Source organism: Sinocyclocheilus anshuiensis, unplaced genomic scaffold (assembly GCF_001515605.1).
Source record: "Sinocyclocheilus anshuiensis isolate Anshui unplaced genomic scaffold, SAMN03320099.WGS_v1.1 scaffold3258, whole genome shotgun sequence".
Classification (NCBI taxonomy): Eukaryota; Metazoa; Chordata; class Actinopteri; order Cypriniformes; family Cyprinidae; genus Sinocyclocheilus; species Sinocyclocheilus anshuiensis.
The window spans coordinates 102,665-125,196 of record NW_015541488.1 but is presented as its reverse complement, the minus strand read 5'-3'; the positions used below and the strand labels follow the sequence as shown (position 1 = coordinate 125,196).

Genomic DNA, 22,532 nt, shown 5'->3' with positions numbered 1-22,532 from the left:
CTTTCATGTTTCAATTTCACTGCGTTTACCAACATAGAGCTGCTTGGTTGGCAAGTGACCTTTGAGCAAACAGTGCTTCATGCATTGCTACACTTATGACAACTTTAGCTCTATTTGGATGAGACTAGTTTCCTGAATGATGTTACAATTCATATCAAAACTTGAAAAAAAAAAAATAAAAATTATATACCGCTTATATACCACATCTCCATGTTGATTGCAGTGGTGGGAGTGTGTTCTGGATACAGGCATTACAGAAGGTCATGTGCTGTGGTTGCATGAATTAAATATAACATTATTTAATTAATTACTTTTCATAAAAATTTAATTTATTATAAAAACCTTATTGAAATAAAAGTGGCTGCTCATAATAAACCCGTGTAACTGAGCAGAGAAATCTAGACATGTACCTTTCCTGACACTGGCCAGGAAGAAGTTTCCACGATTTGGCTCTCCTTATTTTTATATTTATACTTTTATAAAGTATAAAAGATGCCATCCATATTGAAAAGTGCAACATGCAGAAGATTAGTGTGCAAACAATAAGTCATATGCATTTTGATGGGATTAGATTTCTCAATGATCCAGTGATTTTGTGGAAAACACAGATTTTGACGTAACTAAGAAATGCTAATTTCTCTAACCTCCTCCGGGAAAACTAGTCCCGTCCAAATAGGGCTTTAGTTCATTAAATTTGGCTGAAGTGTCACTAATGTAAGCGCACCTTTAGTTTGAAGTGCAAAAATAATGATTGTTTCCCACCCCAAACTCAGGCCACTGGTTGACACAAATTTCACACAGCAGTCAAAACCATATTTTCTCTATTCAAGTACCTGCGGTGGGTGAGGAAGCTTCCGTTGGCATGTCCTGATCCGTCACATCCTGGTGTGGGACAAGTTGGGCCTTCTGTCTTAAATGCCTTCCAAGAGAATGGAGACCCATTCAGCAAACCCTCCTTCTGCCGCCTGGCTGCCAACGGGCATCCGTACGCACTGCGGTGAGTGGCGTACTTCCCACTGATGTGACCCAGGCTGTCACAACCTGGCACTGGGCATCTGTGAGAGAAGGAAAAAGATGAAGACAGAGGGAATAAAACAGATGAGTTTGGTTAGAGATTGTGAGAGCATTTATCCCATCAGAAATATCACCTTGCCATTGACTTCAGTTCCCATCTGTTTACTCTCTGTCTCACTTGAGTCTCTATTCAGTTTTGTAAAGAGGGCCATATTTAGCTACATACTTTGCCCAACAGTGACTGTAAATATTATAGCATTCAAATAAACTGAAAAAAGACATTTTTACACATTGGGGAGCTTGAGTGCCACCATATGCCTGCTGCTCATTGACTGGAGTGGAATCATGTGGATAAAAAGCTCCTATGCTTGGCAGTCGCGTAAAAACAAGAAGACAAAAACCCACACATTGCACTGCAGATGACTTACTAACAAAAACATGCACAATATTTCAATACCCCATGAGCCATCTGTGCTGTAATCTATTGTTCACAGTTTTTATTTCCTCAGCAGTATAACTAGGCGTCTTTGTCTTCTTGCTTTTAGAAGCCTTACAATGGGATAAAACACAAGGCCATTTTCCAAAAGAATTTGAACATTACTAGTACTAGTTTGCCATGCGGGGCTACATGCACTGACTCATAAGCTCATGTACGAGTGAGTTATTTGGAAGGTTGCCAAGGTGATATTTAACAAAGTAAAACACAAGCAGTATTTTGGGATCACAAGTGGTTCTAGATGGAAATGCTTGATTAAATCACTTCTGTTTGAATGAAGAGGGGTTTTCTAAACTGCTATACACTGTTGTTAAATGACTGTGTGGTTGGACAATCATTTGATCATTCCTTTACAATATTCCCGCCTAAATTGTGCCTTTTTTTACCGTACAGTAAGAAAAGGGGAAAAGCCTGTGGCTTTCTATGTAGTACGAACTTTAAGAGCTCGGAGTCCTCCTTGTCGTCCTTGATGGGAGTTGTTTTTATTCCACCTTTCTTGGCCCGTGGACACCCAGACAAACTGAAAATAGAGAGTATGCAGCTCATGATCAGAGGAGCTAAAAACTTAGAACAATAAGGATCCAGCACTACTGGCCCAAAGCAATGTAGGAAACCAAACTCAATTACTATTAAGAAAGATGCAAGCATACACCATATCCTGACCAGGCACGATGCAACAAGTTTCCACCAATTTTATCTCACTGAAAGTGAAATGCTACATGATGTGACAAAATCACAGCCAATTGGGACTCTTTTCCTAACTGAGATGCCAAAAAGTGGCCCAATTTACCTGAATCTCTCAACAACTATGTGGAGTAGAAGTCTGGACCAATGAGAAGGGACCAGTGTGGGAGGGGCTACTGAGCGCACAGAAACAGAAATCAAGTGACCAACAAAATGCCTTTTTTCACTAACTAACATGCAAGATGTGATCTACTTCATGTCTCATGCCTGGTTAGGAAACAGTGACCTCAGCAAGCTTTTAGATAAACAAAGAAGAAAGAAAACTGCACAAGATCTAAAATATTATTTCAATAATGGGGACGGGTAATAAATTAAGTGTGGCATACACGTGTGTGTCTAATATACAACTGTCACTAAACTTCTCTGTCCTATTTGTGTATTATGTTGGAAGGGGTTATTCAACAGGCCATACCTTCTGTGAGACGTGTAGTTACCAGTGATATGGCCTGAACCATCACATCCTGGAGTTGGACATCTGGGAAAGTGAAGTCAAATGTTAAATGTGATGGGTTATAATACCTGTAGTAAACTTGAGCCAAGGCAGGGGCGGTGTGTAATTTCAGAATAATATTAAATTGAATCATAAGTACTGTTTTTTTTTTTTTTTTTTTAATAAAGAAATATAAAGAAAAGAGTAAAATCAACATTTAGCTGAGCAGACCCAAGTAAACAAGAACAAAGAACAAGATCAGAAGCAGAAGCAGAGCAGACATACTTGAGTTCAGCTGTGTGTGCTGCCATGAGGGACCGAAGACTCTTATCAGCGAGAGGACACCCAGACAGGCTAAAATTATTGAAAAGAAACAAGGGAGAAAAAAGAGAGAAGGAGAAGATAGTGAAAGAACCCAGAACATCCCAAGTCGGTGTAAAAAGCAAAGAGCAAGCGAGAGTTAAGCAAGAGAAAGATAACATCCACGTGAGCTCTTGCTTTATTTGATATTTCCCTTTTAAAGGCAAAATAAGGACAGAGAGGTGACCTCCGAACACTGTATACCTGCGATGGGATGCATAGTTTCCAGTAATGTGTCCACTGCCATCACAGCCCGGAGTGGGACACCTGCAAAGGACAAACACAAATGCCTGACTGAGTGAAATGTTTCCACTGTGCTGAATATCAATTTGTGCACAGAAACGCATGCAAATTTTATGTGACTTACAGTAGGAGCTCTTTCTTGTTGTCCTTGGGCTGGAACTTGACCTTGAAGCTGGGGGTTGTGACCTCTCCAGGGTACTTCCTGTCATCAAGGCTCTCCTGCATCATGTCGCAATCCTCAGGGTCAGAAGAGGCAAATGACTGGGTGCTGTGGTCCATCTGTGCAAAGATAGAATGTATATTATCCTGGTTTGCACAACAATAGATAGATCAGGGCTCATTTAAATGAAACAGGGAATGGCAAATGGTCGTACCTCTTCTAGCTCCTCTTCTCTCTGTCGATTGGGTTTGGTGTAGTCCAGAGGCCCCTCCCACTCCTCTTGTTTGTAGGTGTGTAAAGAGTGGGGCGAGATGCTGCTGTTGACATGGTGAAGAGATGTGGATGATGATGAAGATGATGAAGACAGATCAGGGGAACGCACTTCAGGGCTGGCGCAAGACATGCCCACTTCTCTCTTTATGGGCTTCTTCATGCTTAAGTCCAAGGTGCCATTCTCATCCACCTCAATTTCCATACTCTACAACAGGAAAAAAAATTTTTTTTTATAATTATTAACTGGGTTTGTTATGATGTTGTGGGTGTATGAAATGGGGTTAGTGTTTGTAGGGTGTTTGCACATGAAGTGTGTGCTTGTAGGGTGTTTGTAAATGTGGTGGGTGTTTGTAAGGTGTTGTGGGTGTTTGTAAATGAGGTGGGTGTTTGTAGGATGTTTATAAATGCAGTGGGTGTTTGTAGGGTGTTGTGTCGATGTTTGTAAATGAGGTGGGTGTTTGTCGGGTGTTTATAAATGCAGTGGGTGTTTGTAGGGTGTTGTGGGTGTTTGTAAATGCGGTGCGTGTTTGTAGGGTGTTGTGGGTGTTTGTGACTGCGGTGTGCGTTTGTAGGGTGCTATTGGGTTTGTTAGTGTTTGTAGGGTGTTGTGGGTGTTTGTAAATGAGGTGGCTTTTGTAGGATTTTTGTGGGTGTTTGTTGGGTGTTTGTGTTTGTAGGGTGTTGTGGGTGTTTGTAAATGTGGTGTGTGTTTGTAGGGTGTTTGTTGGTGTTTTTAGGGTGTTGTGGGTGTTTGTAATTGCGGTGGGTGTTTGTAGCGTGTTTGCAGGGTGTTGTTGGTGTTTGTAAATGCTGTGGGTGTTTGTATATAAGGTGGGTTTTGTAGGGTGTTGTGGGTGTTTGTAAATGTGGTGGGTGTTTGTGAATGCGGTGTGTGTTTGTAGAGTGTTGTGGGTGTTTGTAAATATGGTGGGTGTTTGTAAATGCGGTGGGTGTTTGTAGGGTGTTGTGGGTGTTTGTGACTGCGGTGTGCATTTGTAGGGTGCTATTGGGTTTGTTAGTGTTTGTAGGGTGTTGTGGGTGTTTGTAAATGAGGTGGCTTTTGTAGGATTTTTGTGGGTGTTTGTTGGGTGTTTGTGTTTGTAGGGTGTTGTGGGTGTTTGTAAATGTGGTGTGTGTTTGTAGGGTGTTTGTTGGTGTTTTTAGGGTGTTGTGGGTGTTTGTAATTGCGGTGGGTGTTTGTAGCGTGTTTGCAGGGTGTTGTTGGTGTTTGTAAATGCTGTGGGTGTTTGTATATAAGGTGGGTTTTGTAGGGTGTTGTGGGTGTTTGTAAATGTGGTGGGTGTTTGTGAATGCGGTGTGTGTTTGTAGAGTGTTGTGGGTGTTTGTAAATATGGTGGGTGTTTGTAAATGCGGTGGGTGTTTGTAGGGTGTTGTGGGTCTTTGCCAAGGAAGTGCAATGCTATTTCTTAGAAAAGTAAAATTATGCACTAAAATTAATAAAACAAACAGAATAAAGCTTAACAACAAAGTACACATTTTAAAACATATTCATTACATATGTTCCTATTGTATATAGATGGATGATGCATGGATTAGTGCTAAAACGGGCATGTTTACATATTCGTGTGCGTGAATATGAAGTTGGAGATGTGCACACACAGTAGGCACTGATCCCAGAGCTATCCCAGTCTGATTAGCATTGAGCCACTGGGCCTTTCTGCCCATTAATCTTCCCCTTTTATCCCCTTCTGCTAAAAACATGTCAGGAAATCGAAAAATGATGAAGTAGTCACTCCCTGGGCTGAGGAGAAAGCTTTTTTTTTTTAAATCACAATATCGAGGACAGAGCTTCTCCAATTACAATATAGATCCCAGAGTTCTCAGATGGAGGAGGGGGGTGAAAGGCTAATAGATTGTGTTTTTGGGTGTGCAAAGGGACAAGGAAAGAAAATAAAGAAAAAAGGGACAGGAAATTGAGGGAATGAGAGAGAGATGCCCTCATTTGCATTAACCATGGAAATATTGAATAAAAGAACATGGAGCACCTGGTCCTGCCCTATCTAGGGAGCTCACTATCAACTTAATGCAATAACAACATGAAGAGGAGACAAGGATGAAACGAACGGAGGGACAGATGAAAGGGAGGGGAGACGACGCAATGAGATCCTAACAGCAAGCAAACACATTCTCACTAACACTACGTTCATCTGACACAAACCCTGCTGAAGATCAACCACACATAGAGACAGACTTTCTTCAATTAATGGATGCTAACCATTATAAACCACTCTTATTAACAATTACACATCTACACATGGTGTGACAGTGTTGTGGAAGCTAGTTTGAAACTGTAGCCTGCTAAGCTAAGCAGACCAGAGTAAATCAGAGCAGCATTCATCTGGCACAATAGAAACAATAAGGATCTTAATTAGGGTGCCAGCATCACACTTGAACACATACTAAACTAAATGCAGCTAATAAGACTAGAAAACACCCTAATTTGAATAAATGAATCAAAAAATGTTATTTCACTACAAAAATATGTAAAATTATTTATAGGAGCTTCTGAGAACACTGTTGATCAAAGACTCGGATCAAAAGACGAATTTGTGATTTGTGTGTTTTTTTTTTTTTTGAGTCAGTTCAATGAAATGAAAAGGAATCCAAGTAAACCAAATTGCTAAAATGTTTGATTATTGCCTCAGCTAACTTGGTTGCAGGATGTGTGTTTTAGGAAGTTACTTATACTTGTCTGAAAAATTAGCTTGTTAGCTAGCTGCTCTATTATCAAAACAGCTTAGCTACTACATTTTTTGTTTAGTTATTAGAATCACTTCTTAAAGTTGGTAACTAGCCAACACTAGTCTATCGCTATTGGAAATGTCTACGCACTGGCTAATGTTTGCCAACTGTTTTTTTTTAGCTAGTGAGTGCTGTCTTTATTAAAAAAATAAAATAAAAACTAGTTATCCTATTAAATGACAGAAGTATCAGTAGAAGTAAACAGTATCCTATTACATAGCAGAACTGCATTTTTCAGTTTGTTTTTACGAGTATTTCTAAAGTAATCTGTAATGTTTCCCTTCTTGATTGAAATTGATAAAATGTGATCCCTAAAACCCAGCACAAACCCTGCCCCGATTTCACTTTTCACTGTTTTTTGCACAGTTGATTGATGACCATCACTGCTGTGCGATTATTTGAGTTTTTGACTTTTTATTTGAATATTTGAGGTTTTTTTTTTCATGGCAGCATATTTCCGATAAACCCACCCCTAAATTCCATATAAAAAACAAAATGAACTGTGATTGGTTAAAAGTCTGACTGCGTTACATGAGATTATGTTCTGTACCTTATCTTGGTGTCTGATGCTGAGGCTCTCTGGTCTCTCCCAGCAGCGTGTGGACAGGTTAAGGATTGCAGTGGCGGCCATATGGGCGGCTTCGGCATCATGGGAATAATCATAGCCGCTGGAGGAGCTTTTTCCATAACCACCGTGCAAGCTGGGACTTGGGGGGGAGGCCCTGGGGAATGGAGGTTTGGCTATGGGAAAAAGAGAACATTAGGCTAATTAATAGTAAAGACTTGATCCTTTCATTAAAGAGCACTCTACCAAACTCACTTACGGCTAACCTTGATGTACGACAATAAAGAATCTTGAACCTTAACTGTACTATTCACAAAGCACACCATTTACACTCATCTCTGCGCTGCAGAGTATACATAGCGTTCATAAACCGTGACTAATCATGCTCACATTTGAAGGCTTTGGGTGAAGTTTCGCTGATGTGCATCTTTGGGGCGAGCATGCGCTGGCCGAACACCTGCACGTCGAAGCTTGCATAATCGAAGGACACCTTGGAATACTTCTCCAGCTCCTTGGCCAGATTAGCGCGTGGCGTGGCGGGGACGAGGCTGGGCCTGTAGCTGCCGTGAGGAGGAATCTCCAACTGCTTCACAAAACACATGGGCCTGAAAAAAATGGGTAGAGAGAGAAAGAGAGCGAGAAGGTTCCATCATTTTTTTCCTCCACAAAAGAATCAATATCCCTGCAGTGAAGAAAAAAGAAGCATAAAAGGATAAGTGTAAGTGAGCATAAAAGATCAAGAGTGAAAGAGTGGGCTGGAATTAGACAGCAGAAGAGAAGCAGAATTGAAAGACTGACAATGAGCCAAAGATACAGTGAAAAAGAAAAAGGAAGGAAAAGTCCCACAGATAAATAGCCAGCAAAAGAGTAAATGGGAGAGAGAGAGCGAGAGCAAGAGAGGTTTTAAAGCAGGGTGACTGAAGGAGAAGAGGATTAAATAGTGTCTTATCAGCACTGAGCACATTAGCATATCATATAGCATGGAATTGAAGCCCTAAAACTGACTCCTTTTCCTGGAGAACCATGAGCCCTTGCAGCCCTTTCTCTGATCTGAAGAAAAACTCTGAAAAGACATTTGCTGTGCTAGAAACTAGTGAGCTGCCTACTGAGGCGGCATTTTAAGGCATCATAGATGCTCCCTATGTGAAGGCTGTTTAAAAATGTAAACAGCTTCCTAATGTGTCACATTTTAACCAAATTCTAAGGCAGCAGTGCTTGTGTCCTTCACAGAGAAGGCAATACCAGAATGAACCGCAATGGCAGATGACGCGAGAAATATTGTTCAATGTAAATACAATTTAATATTTTACTCAATATTTGCCCATGCTGTGCAGTTTTATGCTTATTAGAATATCAAGCTATTAGCTTAGCAACTGTATATAAGACTGTATATATACCAAGATGGTTCACTCATATTACTATGAACGAGAGAAAGTGCAACATGAAATATGGTGAAATAAGTTCCGTGTTCTAAATGAAAGAGCCAATCGGCAATTGGTAAAGTTATCACACTACTACAGCTGCCATTTAGAAGCTATGGTCCCTATAGAAACAGTCAGTATCCTGAAACATACGCTTGATACTGTACATGCACATTGGCTGGACCAACCTCAAATATGCATTTTTTAACGCTATTTGACTGAAAAAAAAAAGTTTGTGGAATATTTCATATCAGATTTTGTTGCTGATTTGGAATAAGGTATTTGAAATGTGAACTTGGCAAGCAGTTTTTGTAATTTACCTTAATTCAAGTAGGTAGGAATTGGTCTTGCAATCCTGAAATGACTTTCCTTGAAAGGGACTTTGGTCAAACTCCATTGCGAGTTGAATCTACAGCTTCAGTGAGGGTTAGGAGGATGTTGTTTTAGAAGTGAGCAGTAGGCGGCTTTCTAGGTTTTGGAAACTAGTTAAAGAATGCTAGCATGTGGGTGTGCGTGTCATCGCGAATTATGACACTGTGTTCTGTATTTAACATCATTAACGGATTTCAGGCGTGAACCAGACGCGGTTTGAAGAAAAACAAGCACGCACACACCTACGTGTGCTATGATCTGCGTGACAATGGCATGTAAAGTATATTAGCCTCTGCTTCCTGTCTCTTCATTAGTCAGTGCATCCCATTAGCAGGGTTGGCATGCGGAGCCGTCAAAGGTCTCTCTGGTGACTTCTCATTGTCGACATCTTGCCTTAATGGGCTTTCTCAGTGAACTGACGCTCATTTAAATCAGAATAACACTAATAAGAGAGGACTGCTTATTATTTTCATAATCCGCATTGCTTTGTCTGACCACAGACATGCTTCCTGAAGGAAAGTAATTATTTTTCCAATACTCCATGCCCTGTAAGTTCCATAATTAGCTTATCAGTGGCGTAATTAGACTAGCAGGTTTGAGGCCCGATCCCAGCATGAAATGGCAGGCTGTGCTCTATTAGAAGGGCAAAGGAAAAGGAGGACCGACATTCCGAAACGCCTGACCAATCGTGCTGCGATAAGTGAGTTCAGTCCTGCGGTGACTGACAGCTGTGCTAACCAACCACAGCAGGTACGTTTGACGGACACATACTGCTGACATAGAAGCTGAAGGACAGGAGGAGACCGAACACGGGGTAAGTTTGCTGTTGCTGGGAAAAACTGGAATACGCTGATATTTTCAGTTCCTGGGTTTGTTATGTTGGGGTTTAGGGCTCACCTGAGAACACGGTCAGAGTTTGGGCTGCCCTTGATATGCTCGCCCATGGGCTGGGGTAGGAGCTGCTTGTCATGACTCTTTGAGAGCTTTTCAGCAGCAGCGATGGGACATCCGGACAAACTGAAAGAGGAGGAAACGGGAAAGAATGTGTGAGAAAAATACACTACACTCTTAAAAATAAAACTTCCTTATTGGCATTGATGGTTCCATGAAGAACCTTTAACATTCATGGAATATTTCCATTGTACAAAAGACTCTTTATAGTGGAAAATAGTTATTTTAAGAACTGTTCACTGAAAGGTTCTTTGGGGTATCCAAAATGGTTCTATTGCATAGCTACAAACCCCCCTTTTGGAACCTTTATTTTCAAGAGTGCACCAATGTCATTATGTGGACCAAATTAACCAAGAATGTACAATTGGGGATCTACCATATGGTCACCAAAAGGAAAACCATCTCGAAAAAGGAGAGTCCATACCTGCGGTGTGTGTTGCGGTTGCTGTTGACATGACCCTGACCAGTACAGCCTGGTGTTGGGCACTTCAAGACATTCTCGTGCATGGCCAAAACTGAGACCAACCAATCAAAGCAAAGAAAGGAACAAGTCAGCCAATGAAAGGACTTCTTGACCCCCAAAAACAAATTCTACCAGCATCAATTTTGAACGAAGACATGACAGGTTTAGGAAAGGACATGCACAATACTAGATGTCTAAAGTACAGTGTTTGGTCTTTTCTGCTGCAGATTATCACACAATCAAAAGATTTGTCTGTAGTTTTATGTTGACTCACTCTCTGGAGGGATCCGATCTTTGTGTGGGCAGCCTGACAGACTGCGGTGATGGGGATAAAGTCCTGTCACGTGACCCGTTCCATCACACCCGGGGGTTGGGCATTTGATCTCTCGCTTCTCTGATCTAGAACTCTCTGTGGGCAGCAAAACACCTGTCAGTCAAACCTTATCTGAAGACATTATCAATTCTGTCAGGACAGAAATGTACAAAAGATGGGCATATTACCACACACATTACACACAAACACACTCTCTGGTTTCATGCTCTCTGGAAGTTGTTAAAGTTGCCTCTGGACCCATGAGAGGGCACATTTACAGTGATAATTACGGTCATTATGCGTGCGGGCAGGTGGATGTTTCCATACAGGATTATTATCTTCAGTGAGGGTGCGCTGGGGTTTATTGGACTATCTACTGAAAAATGGAGCTCATTAAACAGACTTCACCATTGGCAAAGCACATCTCCATATTATACAGGAGGAGAGAGTGAAAAAGTATGTGGGGTCCAAGGTAAATGAATGAAAGTGCAAGGACAAAGGCAAAAGCAAAAAACATTAAAAACAGACGGGAGAGAGAAAAAAAGAAAAAGGAGAGAAAGTGAGAGATGTAGAGAGAGAAAGAGCTTGCATGTGCGCTCCAGTGGCTCCTTAATTAAATGTTGAAATGTTAACGAGACATGCACCTCCTAATTAAAACTGGTCGGAGCATGAGGAGGCCAGTTATAGAGGGGGTGTGGAGCCCTACCGAGCGCTCGGCTGAATCCAGTACCACACGGACCAGGCACGGTGCCAACCCAGAGCAGAACAACACCACAAACAAAACAAATAAACACGTGCCAAACCAATCTAATTACGCACACCCTCTTTCCCCCTCAACTCTCTCGCACTCTCTCGCTTTCTAAGTGCTTCAGTAATTATAGACTAAGGCTGGAGTTTATCTATGGAAACCAATTCATTTGACCCATTTATACTCTCCAGATTGCTTCCCCCATTATTAATCTTGCAGTTCTTTGCCTGAGCGAGAGCTTGCCATTTTAATCTTCTTTCTGATTAATCATGTGTGGGTGTTTATTTATGAGAATTTGTTGATATTTGAGCACTTGTGTAGGGTGTGTTGAAAAATGCATATGTGCGAAGTTTAAATAGCACTCTGAGTGCATTTACGAAATGGTTTCTTGCATTAGAGTGTGTTTATATTCATTCCTCAAACACAAGCAGAAATCATTTCTGTACACAAAATAAGTATTGTGTAATGATGCGACAAATGATAATAAGAAAATGTTTTGTAGAAAGGCTATGTAAGGATTTTGCACAACAATTCTTTAATCAACAGGATTCAACTGAACACAGTCTTATTCATATAACCATTATTATGTAAATTGTCGCATTGTTGCAACAATTTCCATGTTTTTTTTCCATAAAACTATGAAGATACCATGAAAAGACTACGTATAAACTACATAAGATTATATACAATTTACACAAGAATATTAAAATAGTTAAGTCTTAACACTTAGTTAACTTAGACAAGTCTTTTTACGTGAATCCATTTATGTAAAAATGAATTTTGTGCAAATTGTTCATAGACTTCAGTTTAACTGATGCACCAGTGGTTGTGCAACATCTTTGCATAGTTTTTCCATAAATGATAAATGATCGCATTACTACAAATAATGCTGTAAGAATGGTTGTGCAAAGCATTTTTACATAACTTTATACAAAAATTTACGTAAAAACGGTTTTACGCAATGACTGTAAAAACTTTGTAAAATCATGCTTGCCTAAATATTTGTGTTGGCGCATTTTTTTTTAACTATGAAGATACTATGTAAAAACATTGCATAAGCATTCTTATAAATTGCATTAGATTATGTACAATTTACATAAGTCTTTGCATACTTCCTATGCGAATCCATATATGTAAGAACGAATTTCAATGCAAATTGTAAACTTCAATTCAACTGATGAGTCAATCGTTGTGTAGCACCTTTACATGGTTCTACATTAAATAATTTTTATGTAAATGGTCGCATTACTGCAAGAGTTTATGTAAGAATTGTTGTACAAAGTCATTGTTTTTATGTAAAACCATTTTAACACAGCTTTACGCAACAATATATGTAAAACGGTTTTCTGTAAACACTGTAAAGACAACATACAACCATGCAAGAGTAAATAGTCTCATTGATACGACAGTTTGCGTAAGAATGGTTTTAGACAAAAATTATATGAAGACTATGTTAAGACTTTGTACAAATATTATTACTACAATTGTTGTATCATTTGAATTTTAAGAAAAAGCTACATAGAAATTTTACAGGGGTTGGTAGGTAAAATGATAAAGATCTGACCTTTTCCGAAGCAACTCTTGCGGATATGTTCCATGTGTTTGCCGGGCCGGTCGTCAAGAGAAAAGAAGCGGTGGTGCTCAGGAATGCGGCTGAGCTCACGATGAGCTTTAACCTGTTGGGCTTTCAAAGCAATGGCCTGCTCCAGCAACCCCAAGTTCCCCCGCATGATGTCGAACATCTCGGACTCGTCCGCCACCGTTGATCGTTGAGACAAGCTATCGTCGTCCCCATCATCATCGTTACCGTCCACGTCGGCATCCTTCTCTGACTCCTCAGACTGCACTTCGATAACCACAGGAGATGCTGTGGTGGCCTTACTAGAGCTGTAACTTTCTGGCAATGTAAGTTTGTGGGAAACATAGTCTTCCCTTATGTGGGATCCCTGAGTGGCAGTGATAACCGAAGGGGCGGTTTCTCTGGCCCCTTCCTCTTCAGACTTATTTTCCTTGTATGTCTCTTCAGTTTTAATCTCAGAACTCAGCATCTCATCATCATCATCATCATCATCATCATCAACAACATCATCATCATCTTCTTCTTCAGCTTGTTGTGTCTCCATCTCCTCAGTAAAATACTGGTGGTCTAACTCCTTCTGGCTCTCAGCGTGCATGTCTTCTTCTTCATCGTTAATCTCATCTTTATTTCCCATCACTCCATTCTCTTTAGACACCAGAACTCCTACTTGTTTCTTTGCTTCCTCTGTTTCATTTCCTTCTTTCTCTTCTTCTTCTGGTTCCCTAAAAGGGCTTTTATCATGTGTTTCCATTGTTACAGACTGTTGTTGTTGTTGGGGTGACATGGCACCACTGTTGTGGTTGCTGATGTGGGGCATAGAGTTGGCCACTATATGCTGATAGTTAGAGAGATCCTCAGAGGATGAGAGCTTGGGCTTCTCTGTGCTGGATGCCTCAATGATGATGCACTCCTCTGTGTGAGAGACGCAAATGTTAAAATGTGTAATTTTCGAAGGATATGTTCACACTGTCAAAGGTTTGACTCTCAACTTGTCCTGTAGACACTACAGCATCAGAAGCAGATTGAATACTGTCTGTATGGACAAGTGTCTAAAGTTAAGCCTGCAACATTTCTGAGTAGCAACAGAGAATGACAGTAAATATTACAGGTACAGTTCACCCAAAAATGAAAATGTTGTCATTATTTACTCACCCTCCTGTCGTTCTAAACCAGTATGAGTTTCTTCTGTGGAACATAAAAGAAGATATTATGATGTCTCAGTTTTTCTTCCATATAATGAAAGTCAGTGGGGTCCAATGGTGTATTTCATTGTATGTACTAAAAAACACAGACGTTTTTCATAATATCTTCTTTTCTGTTTCACAGAAGAAAGAAAGCATCTCTTTTCAAGGCCTTGAATTGCATTTAAAAAGAAAGGTTTTTGACAACTCCTGCTGCTTTTATACTCTCAGGTAATCTGTAAAAACTCTGGTTCTGTTTTTCCCCCTTTCCTTCAACATTTAATAGGAATGCTTTCTTACTGCACAACACCTTATTTTCTAGCATTTAATGTCACCTGAGAGAGTTTGGAGCTCCAGCATTGACAGCAAAGAATGATCCAGAAAACATGCAATGCTTGTCATACATATGTCAATAATGATGTGTCAGTCAACTAGTTGTTGAGTGCAATTCCATTGGATGAAATTTGCTCTCTAAATCTGGTTGTGATTTCTTAAAATGTATAGCAGTCATTTCGGGTTACAGAGCGTATAACCAATCTGTGTATGAATTAGTGCTGTCAGTTGATTAAAAAAAATTAACTAATTAATCACACTTTTTTTTTTTTAAATTAACCGCAATTAATCCCACCTAACATTAAAGTTTTTAAATGTACTTTTATTTTGCAATAATTTCACATTCAATCTTCAAATTAATGTAGAAACAACATAAAGAGAGTATATTTTAATATTTGTTTAATGGTATCTTTTTTTAAGACTGAAGGCAAGTATCACTGATACCAATACTTCTGATGTCTCTAGGAAATTGTCTATTTTTTCCTAACAACTGACTATAGCCATTCAACATTACAGTATAATTGAGAGATATCAATTTGATAATTTATTAGACTTTAAAAAAAATAACAACTTCTAATTTAAGTGAACAAAACAATCTTCACATAAAGCCATTATAATAAATGTCATATTTGCCTGTGCCCTTCAGCAAGTAGGAAATATACAGAAATCGAATAAAGTAAAAAAAAAATAAAACACTCAATTCTAAATTAAATATAGGTTAATCCACAAAGCTACAAAAGTTATTTATTTCCTCCTTTTTTCTTTTGTTCTTTGATTAACAGACATCACAGCAGCTGGTTATTAGGTTCTTTTGACTGCTATCACTTCAAGAGCTGCTGCTGCTGAACAGGATGCGGATCTGACACACATCGTATTTTCTCTCAACTCTTTACCTTTTCTGACTCTTAAAGGTCTTAAAGTCTCTATTAATCAGCTGACGAGTTGAATCGAGTGTGTTAGATGAGGGAGACAGTGCTGTGGTGCTCCAAGACAGTTTTGAAAACCACTGCATTTCAGTGACATGTTCTTAAATGTGATTCTTATATAACAAATACTTACATGCATGCACAGTTTTAAGGCAACTTTAATCGCCTTTTTGGTAACTTCATGACTTAGCTGACAACATAACTATCACATTGCATGCTCGTAGGTTCATTTGCGCTTTAATATGAAATGATACAGGCTACAGCGCGCCGCCGCGTTTGTGTGTGCAATTGAAGAGCACGCACTACGACCACAGTATACCGGCTGACAGACAGGAAAATACGTTTTTACTGACATATGACAACATCTCATCTGACCGCAGTTCACTGTTGTTCTACTGAAGCTCCTCGTCACCTGTAGCTTTTCCGCGCTCGTTTGACTAGCGCCTGTTGCTGAGGTGAAGAGTGCGCGTCTGAAAAGTCTCCCATTTGATGTGGTCGTAAAGACATCCTGCATCTAAATAAACGCAATTCTTGTCAAGAAAAAAAGAGACAGAAGCAGCAGTTGTGAGTGGGGTGGCCAACCCTAGCTCCGCCCCTGCGTTAATTGCGTTAAAATATTTTTTTTACGCGTTAAACTGAAAAAAATGAATCGCATGTGTTAATGCGTTAATTTTGACAGCACTAGTATGAATATAACTGTATTTATCACGGCAAACAAGACTGTCAATCATATTCTGATTGTTTTTGTCATTTTTGATCACTCACCTTCATCACCATCCTCCTCCTCTGCATTGGTGCTCTCTGTGTTCTGTTTTGCTTGCTCGTCTTCTTCATGCACTTGATCGCCAGATTTCTGTTTTGCCTGTTCTTCACCCTCCTCCTCTTCCTCCCTCAACTCCGTCTCCTCTCCGCTCCCCTCACTCTCTGCATTGAATCCTTCATCCATCGCCAGCTTTAGCGGGTGGGACTTCCTCTTGGAGGCAGGTTGCTCTGGCTCTGCTTCCTGTAGGCGCCTTTTTCTGGCCAATGGGCAACTCAAAGCACTATAACAGAAGAAGAAAGGAAATTAGTAAGAAAATTCGACAAGAAATTCAGTGCTAGTGGAAAAACAATGCAAACATGCAAACTACACACATGCAAGCCAAGCATGCTAAACAGTCTATGGAAACTCAGATGAGGAATGGAACAGTGTTGGATATTGATCTGTAGGGGGCAGTGTGCTGGCTAAAAGCCTTTATAAATCACAGCCAGTTGACTGGAACACTTAATTATACCACAGTAAAATAAGAAACAGAGAGAGAGAGAGAGAGAAGGGAGGGAGCAGTGGAGGGTGGAATTCAATAAAGCCCTCACCTATCTCGTGAAAGCCTCGCTATCGGACAGGCAGCGGAGATAGATCTATAAACATGAAGCATCTCAAATGGCTTCCTGAATGTATACACGTGTAAATAAACATAACTGTAATATCTTTCCAATAATCAATACCCTGCCTAAAGACCTCTATTAGGGAGAGTGAAAGTAAGAGAGAGAGAGACTGTCATTATCAGAGGAAGAGATGAAGATTAAGATGATCTAGTCTACGGGCTAAACAGCATTCGGGATCAGGAAAGGCTATGTGGCCGCAGAGGGAGGTGAATCAGGGGCTACGGAGCACCACACGGGCATGTCATCTGTCGTACCTTCTGTGTCGGGCATATTTGCCACTGATATGGCCTGAGCCATTGCATCCTGGAGTTGGGCAGCTGAACAGATAGAGGGGGTCAAATTAGAGAAGCTTTATAGCTTTCGTTATTTCGTGGTGGTTGTGTGCTAAATAGTTCATCAGGAGCCACATTTCCACGGCCAGCATAAAACAAACAAACATTGATTTTTAAATTTAGCAAAATAATTGTTTCATCAATACGATAGAGCTATGATCGATTTTCGTTTCCTGCGGTGGCCCTTCTTTCGTTTCATGAAATCCCTTCTGTCTTTCGCAGAAATCCCTAGTATTTTACAAATTTGTTTCATTGGTATCCTCATATATTACCAGCAGGGTTGAGCTTGAATCTTGTCTTCACTTGCATTTTAATATATATATATATACATACATACATATTATTAAATAATAACAATAATAACATAATATTGATCTCGTATATACTGTATACGTGTATATACTGTATATGCAGACACAAAAGATCAACAATACAATGTTATGGCTAACAAATTCAATTATATACATAACATATCATGTCTTGAAGGATTTATAATTCAGTTTTGCTGCAGTATGAAAGAATCTTTGCAGTCGTCTTTTGAGCAGAGCTCTGTTTAAGATCTGTGACAGAAAACAGCCGTGAGCAGCTTCGGTGACCCTGACAGCTAGCGAGTGTTTTTGATGCTGTTATAAATTCCACTCTTGTAAACTTCATAGCACACTTGACCGTGAGAGGAAAATGTGGAGAATAACTTCACGAGCTGAGAATATGAGGCATTAATATCCCTCACACACAAATTTTGGGTTGTTGGGTCTATAGGAACTAGCAGACACTCGTCATCTGAAACAAATGCTTGATCAGGAAAACGAAAAGGGCCATGTGTGAATAATCTGTGGGCTCCTCACATTTATTAGATTTCTATTGCTGTCAGTAATTTTGTTGATGATAAGAATTGTTGAAAATGAGTAAGGTTGTTACATTAAAATGGTTTTTGTTTGTAAAGCGGTGTGCATTATGAATCAAATAATGTCAAAACATGATCAAACATGGATTTAGAACACAAAGAACAAAATTGCTGCAGAAGAAAAAAATGGCATATTTACACTCTAAAAAATGCTGGATTAAATATAACCCAGCGCTGGGTTATATTTAATCCAGCATTTTTAGAGTGTACACTTTACAGAACTAATCTGTCTTACCTCAGCTCCTGTCCAACAATATCGGAGGGAACTGCAGAGGGAGAGACAATCAGGAACAGAAAGTTAAGCAGAAAAATCTAAAGCCGCAAATAATTGCATAGAATCACAATCAATAAATCACAAATATATACAGACCTCGGGAGGCCATATGCAGTAACACTCATGACTGCATTACCAAGAGAAAAAAAACACACACACACACACACACACGTGCAGTACATATACATGCATATACACAAACACCTGAGTCAGCCAAAACATCAAGCCTTGATGATGGAAAAATGTGCAATATGCACGAATCAGCACGAAAATATGATTAATTGTCCCATTTTAGTTGAAGTCAGAACAAAACTGTAGATGGTTAAAAAAAAAACGGCATTTCTCTATATATTTATTTTAAAACAATAAAAACTGTCAAAGAAAAGTAATGCAAGAAATAAATAAATGCAAGTTTATAAGCTGTAAGGAAATGTTGGGTTCAATGCATTTAGCATTTCAACTCATTTCCAAGACTATAATAACCAGCAAAAACAGTCTGTTACATAAATTTAAAATAATAGTCATGACCACATAAAGAGTCAACATTAACATTATAAGCACAAGGATGCTAGTAATGAACATGACATCACTATTTTGTAAAGTACTATAGTATGGAACTCTTGTATTTTGTAATTGAATCTCCACCCACAGAAATTAATAATTCATAACCAGAAGTTCTGCTGACTATGATGACAGTCCCTTTGCTAAAAGGATGATTTACAGCTCAAATTACACATTTTTGTATGGCAGAATTAAAGTGCTTTAACCTTCCTGGATGGCTTAACCCATAGACTTTTTATTGCATGTGTATTATTATAAACCATTTTTTACAAGCTGAGGGATGAGTCAGAATTACTGATGGTGGTATCTGAGAGTATGTTGGAGATGATGTCCATAGAGCTGAACTTTTTTTGAACCCAGATCTTTTCTCTAAAAACAAACGGTTGGGTAATCTAGTCATGCATATCGAATTGTAACATTTCTAAGCATTTCTTTAGCTTTCGACATTGCGTTAGGTTGAATGCTCTTCTCTCTCACAAAGCTCCATTTAAACTTACTGAATGCTACATAGTGAATAGGATTTTCTTGCAAACTGACCTCTAGAGACTCCAAGAGCGGGATTATTTGAGAGAAGCTAAAATATTAGATATGCCTAGAGCGAACATATAAGATATGCTCAGCTGACCAGTGAAAGAAATGAGTTTTAGCGGTGAGAGAAAAAGAGAAAGACAGAGCGAGAGAAAGAGAGAGGGTTCACTGACCTCTTCCTGCTTTGGACCGTGTGCGAGTGCGCTTGTCATCAGTATCCAAACTCATCTGTCAGTAAAAATGGAGAGAGTCAGGACTAGAGACAGACAGACAGATAAACATAAAAAATGACAGACAGACAGACAAGACAGACAGATAAATGGATAGATAGATAGATAGATAGATAGATAGATAGACAGATAGACAGATAGATAGATAGACAGATAGATAGATAGATAGACAAGACAAAACAAGACAGAAAGAACAAAAGACGGACAGACAACAGACAGATGGATAAACAAAGAAAAAATGACAGACAGACAGACAGACAGACCGATAGATAGATAGATATATAGATAGATAGATAGATAGATAGATAGATAGATCTAAATAAAAACAACCTTTAAATCACAGAACATTTTCAGTGTTTTCTCCCTCCTAACCCTTCTGTACCCCTCATCAGCTTATAATTTAGGCCCTGAACAATCAATCTGATTGGACGGACACGGAGAGAGACAACAGAGCATGGCGTCTGCCAGAGGAACCCATTTGCGTTCACGGCCCCATGGCAAGCTCGAGTGGTAATTACAATAGCAATATTAACCACAGTGACAGAAATAATACAAACACAGGCACTCCAAATCACTGTAATTCCTCCCGCACAGAGTCCCCGATTGCAACACTCGCTGCGCTTTCTGGCACAAAAGGAGCAGGTGTCAATCCCTCTCAATCTCGCTCACACACAGACGCAGGGAAGTCTGCTCACTGTAAAGCCATTGGATCTTTTCTGGCGGCACAATGGTGCCATTAGCTTTGATTACTTTACTGCGATTTAAATGGAACGGAATTCTTGAAAATCCACGAAACTCTCTCCTTTTGACCCTCCGCGAGCGCTGCTCACCCCTCTCCCAGCTGCCGCCTTTAATACAGCGCTGGAGCTGGCAAGGGCACACTGCACTTTCACAGAGGAGTTTCTCTTTCACACGCTCCCTTTCTCTTTCTTTTTTATCCCTGCGCACTCTCTCTGGCAGTGCCACTTCCTGTTGATTGCCGACTTTTCAGCACGGGCGGATAATAAGTGTGTTGTGTTCGATTTGAGGGAGTTTGCGTACAGGGTGATGAAAGTTGGCTGTGTGTGTGTGTATCCGGGCAGGCAGGTGCACAGAGAGTCTCTCTTCCGATCCCAGGGGCGTTTTGATCGCAAGCACACGCTCTCTCGAGCAACAAGCCGGCTTTATGCGCGCAGATACTCGCTTCTCACACTCTGAGCTCGACTCGCCGGCCCGAGAGGAAAGTTTTCTCACATTGATGATCAAATAGACCCGGGTGATGTGGACGCAAACACTGAGCATTGTGTTGTGTGTGGTTTGCCCATCTGCGAGTCTTCTATGCCCTCTCTGTATCTCCGAAACAAGCTTTGTGACCGCTCTGACCCCAAGCACAAAAGCCAGGGGCAGATGCATGTCGTTTTATTCTTTTCCCACTGTAGCTTCCTCTGGTCTTTCACTGCCGTCTCCTTAGTGTCAACACATGAATCAAACAGTCCGTAAGGGAGCCTGCGTGGCTTTCATGTTTGTGTAACCATAGCTACGCATCTCTTTCGAATAGGTGAGCGCTTCAGAGTTTGCATTCCTTTTTTATTTTGAATTCCACCTCATTAAATCTGCATGGAGTGAAGGTGTTTGTGACAAGCAAGACAGTGTCAACTTTCTTTCGTAATATCGTTCAAAGGCCTTTTAATGTTTTCAAACCTGTTCTTCCCAGCGTTTTTAAGTATGACTGTTAGCGGAGAAATGAGTGAGTGATTTTGAAAACTGGAAAAGGAGCACGGGGACGTTGAAATGAACGGGAATGAACATAAAAATGCGAACGCTAAGATAAAGCCAAAAATTTGTTTTACCACTTAGAGTGCGAGAATGTCCACGCGTGCTACATTATTAATTGTGTCGCTCTCTTCTCCATACAAGCGGACGGAGACGCTCCTTCATGCTCTTCTGACAGCTTTATGTAAATTGCTGGCTGGGGGCAATGACTTCACAAAGAAGGTCACCCCTCCTCCTCTGGTGCGCATAAATGAGGCTTTTATTCATTTTCACATTTACAAGAAAAGGACGCAACTGGGCCTGGCATGGCAACCATCGCTGGAGTGACAGGACTACTGACATGTCCAAAATTACCTGCGGAAAGCATTGGCCAATTAAAGGAAGCTGATATGGTCGCCAAGGAGATCTGAGCCATCCATCAGGGAAGCGGAGTTAACGCTCACTCTCGCGGCCTGACTGACAACTGAGAGGTTTTTTTGTTTGTGCGTGTGTATAAACGCTCATGTGTTTTCTTGTAAGAGCGTGTGGTAGCATGAGAATAAGCTTGGCGCTGATTCCTTTGCACACAGTTGGATGATGCTGATCAGTCAGAGTTTGGTATTATCTAATTGGATGCTCTTAAAAGACCTGCCTGCAACTGCAACCCTTTAAACATATCAAATTAGATCGATAAATCAATCGCTTCAGATGAACTCTTTCCATCAGAGTGAAAAAAAAAATACATTTATGGGCCCACGGGAGAGAGCGAACACTCTCTCTCTCTCTCTCTCTTTCACTCGGTCTTGTTTTTTTTCTCTCCCCATCCCAGCGCCCCCATTAGAAATCTCTTCCAATTAATTTCCCAATGCAGAAGTGAAAGAGATAGATGGCTGAAAATATGGGCTGTTCCAAATAAAAAGCGTGAAGAAGAAAGTGAAAGAAAAGGAAAAGGGATGCATCCACTTAAAGGCAAAAACACACACCTAAGCAGAAAGGGGGGAGGCGGTAGGATGGGAGAGAGATAGACTTTCTTTCATGTTGATGAAAGATAGCAAACAAAAGCAGCTCAAGGACATCCCTGCTTTCAAACCTCTCCAGTTTTCCTAAATAATGCAAGAAAGCTCTAAAAATGAAATTAGGCTGAGCCGAACAGCCCAATTCTTCATAATTACGGGACGCGGGCCACTTTAAAATTTCGGCTCATTCAGGGGG

At 40.2% G+C, this 22,532-nt stretch overlaps 1 protein-coding gene across 2 annotated transcripts in view; it reads right to left on the bottom strand.

The window, feature by feature from the left end:
* Positions 1–22,532, bottom strand: part of LOC107690850 (myelin transcription factor 1-like) — a 96,613-nt gene that overhangs the window by 2,033 nt on the left and 72,048 nt on the right. Inside the window, exons 4-20 of one of the 2 annotated variants that reach the window (XM_016489271.1) lie at positions 19,533–19,587; positions 18,232–18,262; positions 17,015–17,077; positions 16,101–16,378; positions 12,881–13,807; positions 10,530–10,664; positions 10,217–10,307; positions 9,739–9,858; positions 7,439–7,653; positions 7,034–7,224; positions 3,662–3,925; positions 3,412–3,566; positions 3,249–3,311; positions 2,970–3,038; positions 2,667–2,729; positions 1,947–2,030; positions 834–1,055 (exon numbers count right to left, since the gene is read on the bottom strand). In XM_016489271.1, coding sequence (XP_016344757.1) covers positions 834–1,055; positions 1,947–2,030; positions 2,667–2,729; positions 2,970–3,038; positions 3,249–3,311; positions 3,412–3,566; positions 3,662–3,925; positions 7,034–7,224; positions 7,439–7,653; positions 9,739–9,858; positions 10,217–10,307; positions 10,530–10,664; positions 12,881–13,807; positions 16,101–16,378; positions 17,015–17,077; positions 18,232–18,262; positions 19,533–19,587 — 3,026 coding nt within the window. Of the gene's footprint in view, positions 1–833; positions 1,056–1,946; positions 2,031–2,666; positions 2,730–2,969; positions 3,039–3,248; positions 3,312–3,411; positions 3,567–3,661; positions 3,926–7,033; positions 7,225–7,438; positions 7,654–9,738; positions 9,859–10,216; positions 10,308–10,529; positions 10,665–12,880; positions 13,808–15,747; positions 15,842–16,100; positions 16,379–17,014; positions 17,078–18,231; positions 18,263–19,532; positions 19,588–22,532 lie in introns of those variants that run through there. The other variant, XM_016489270.1, reaches the window with a different exon arrangement.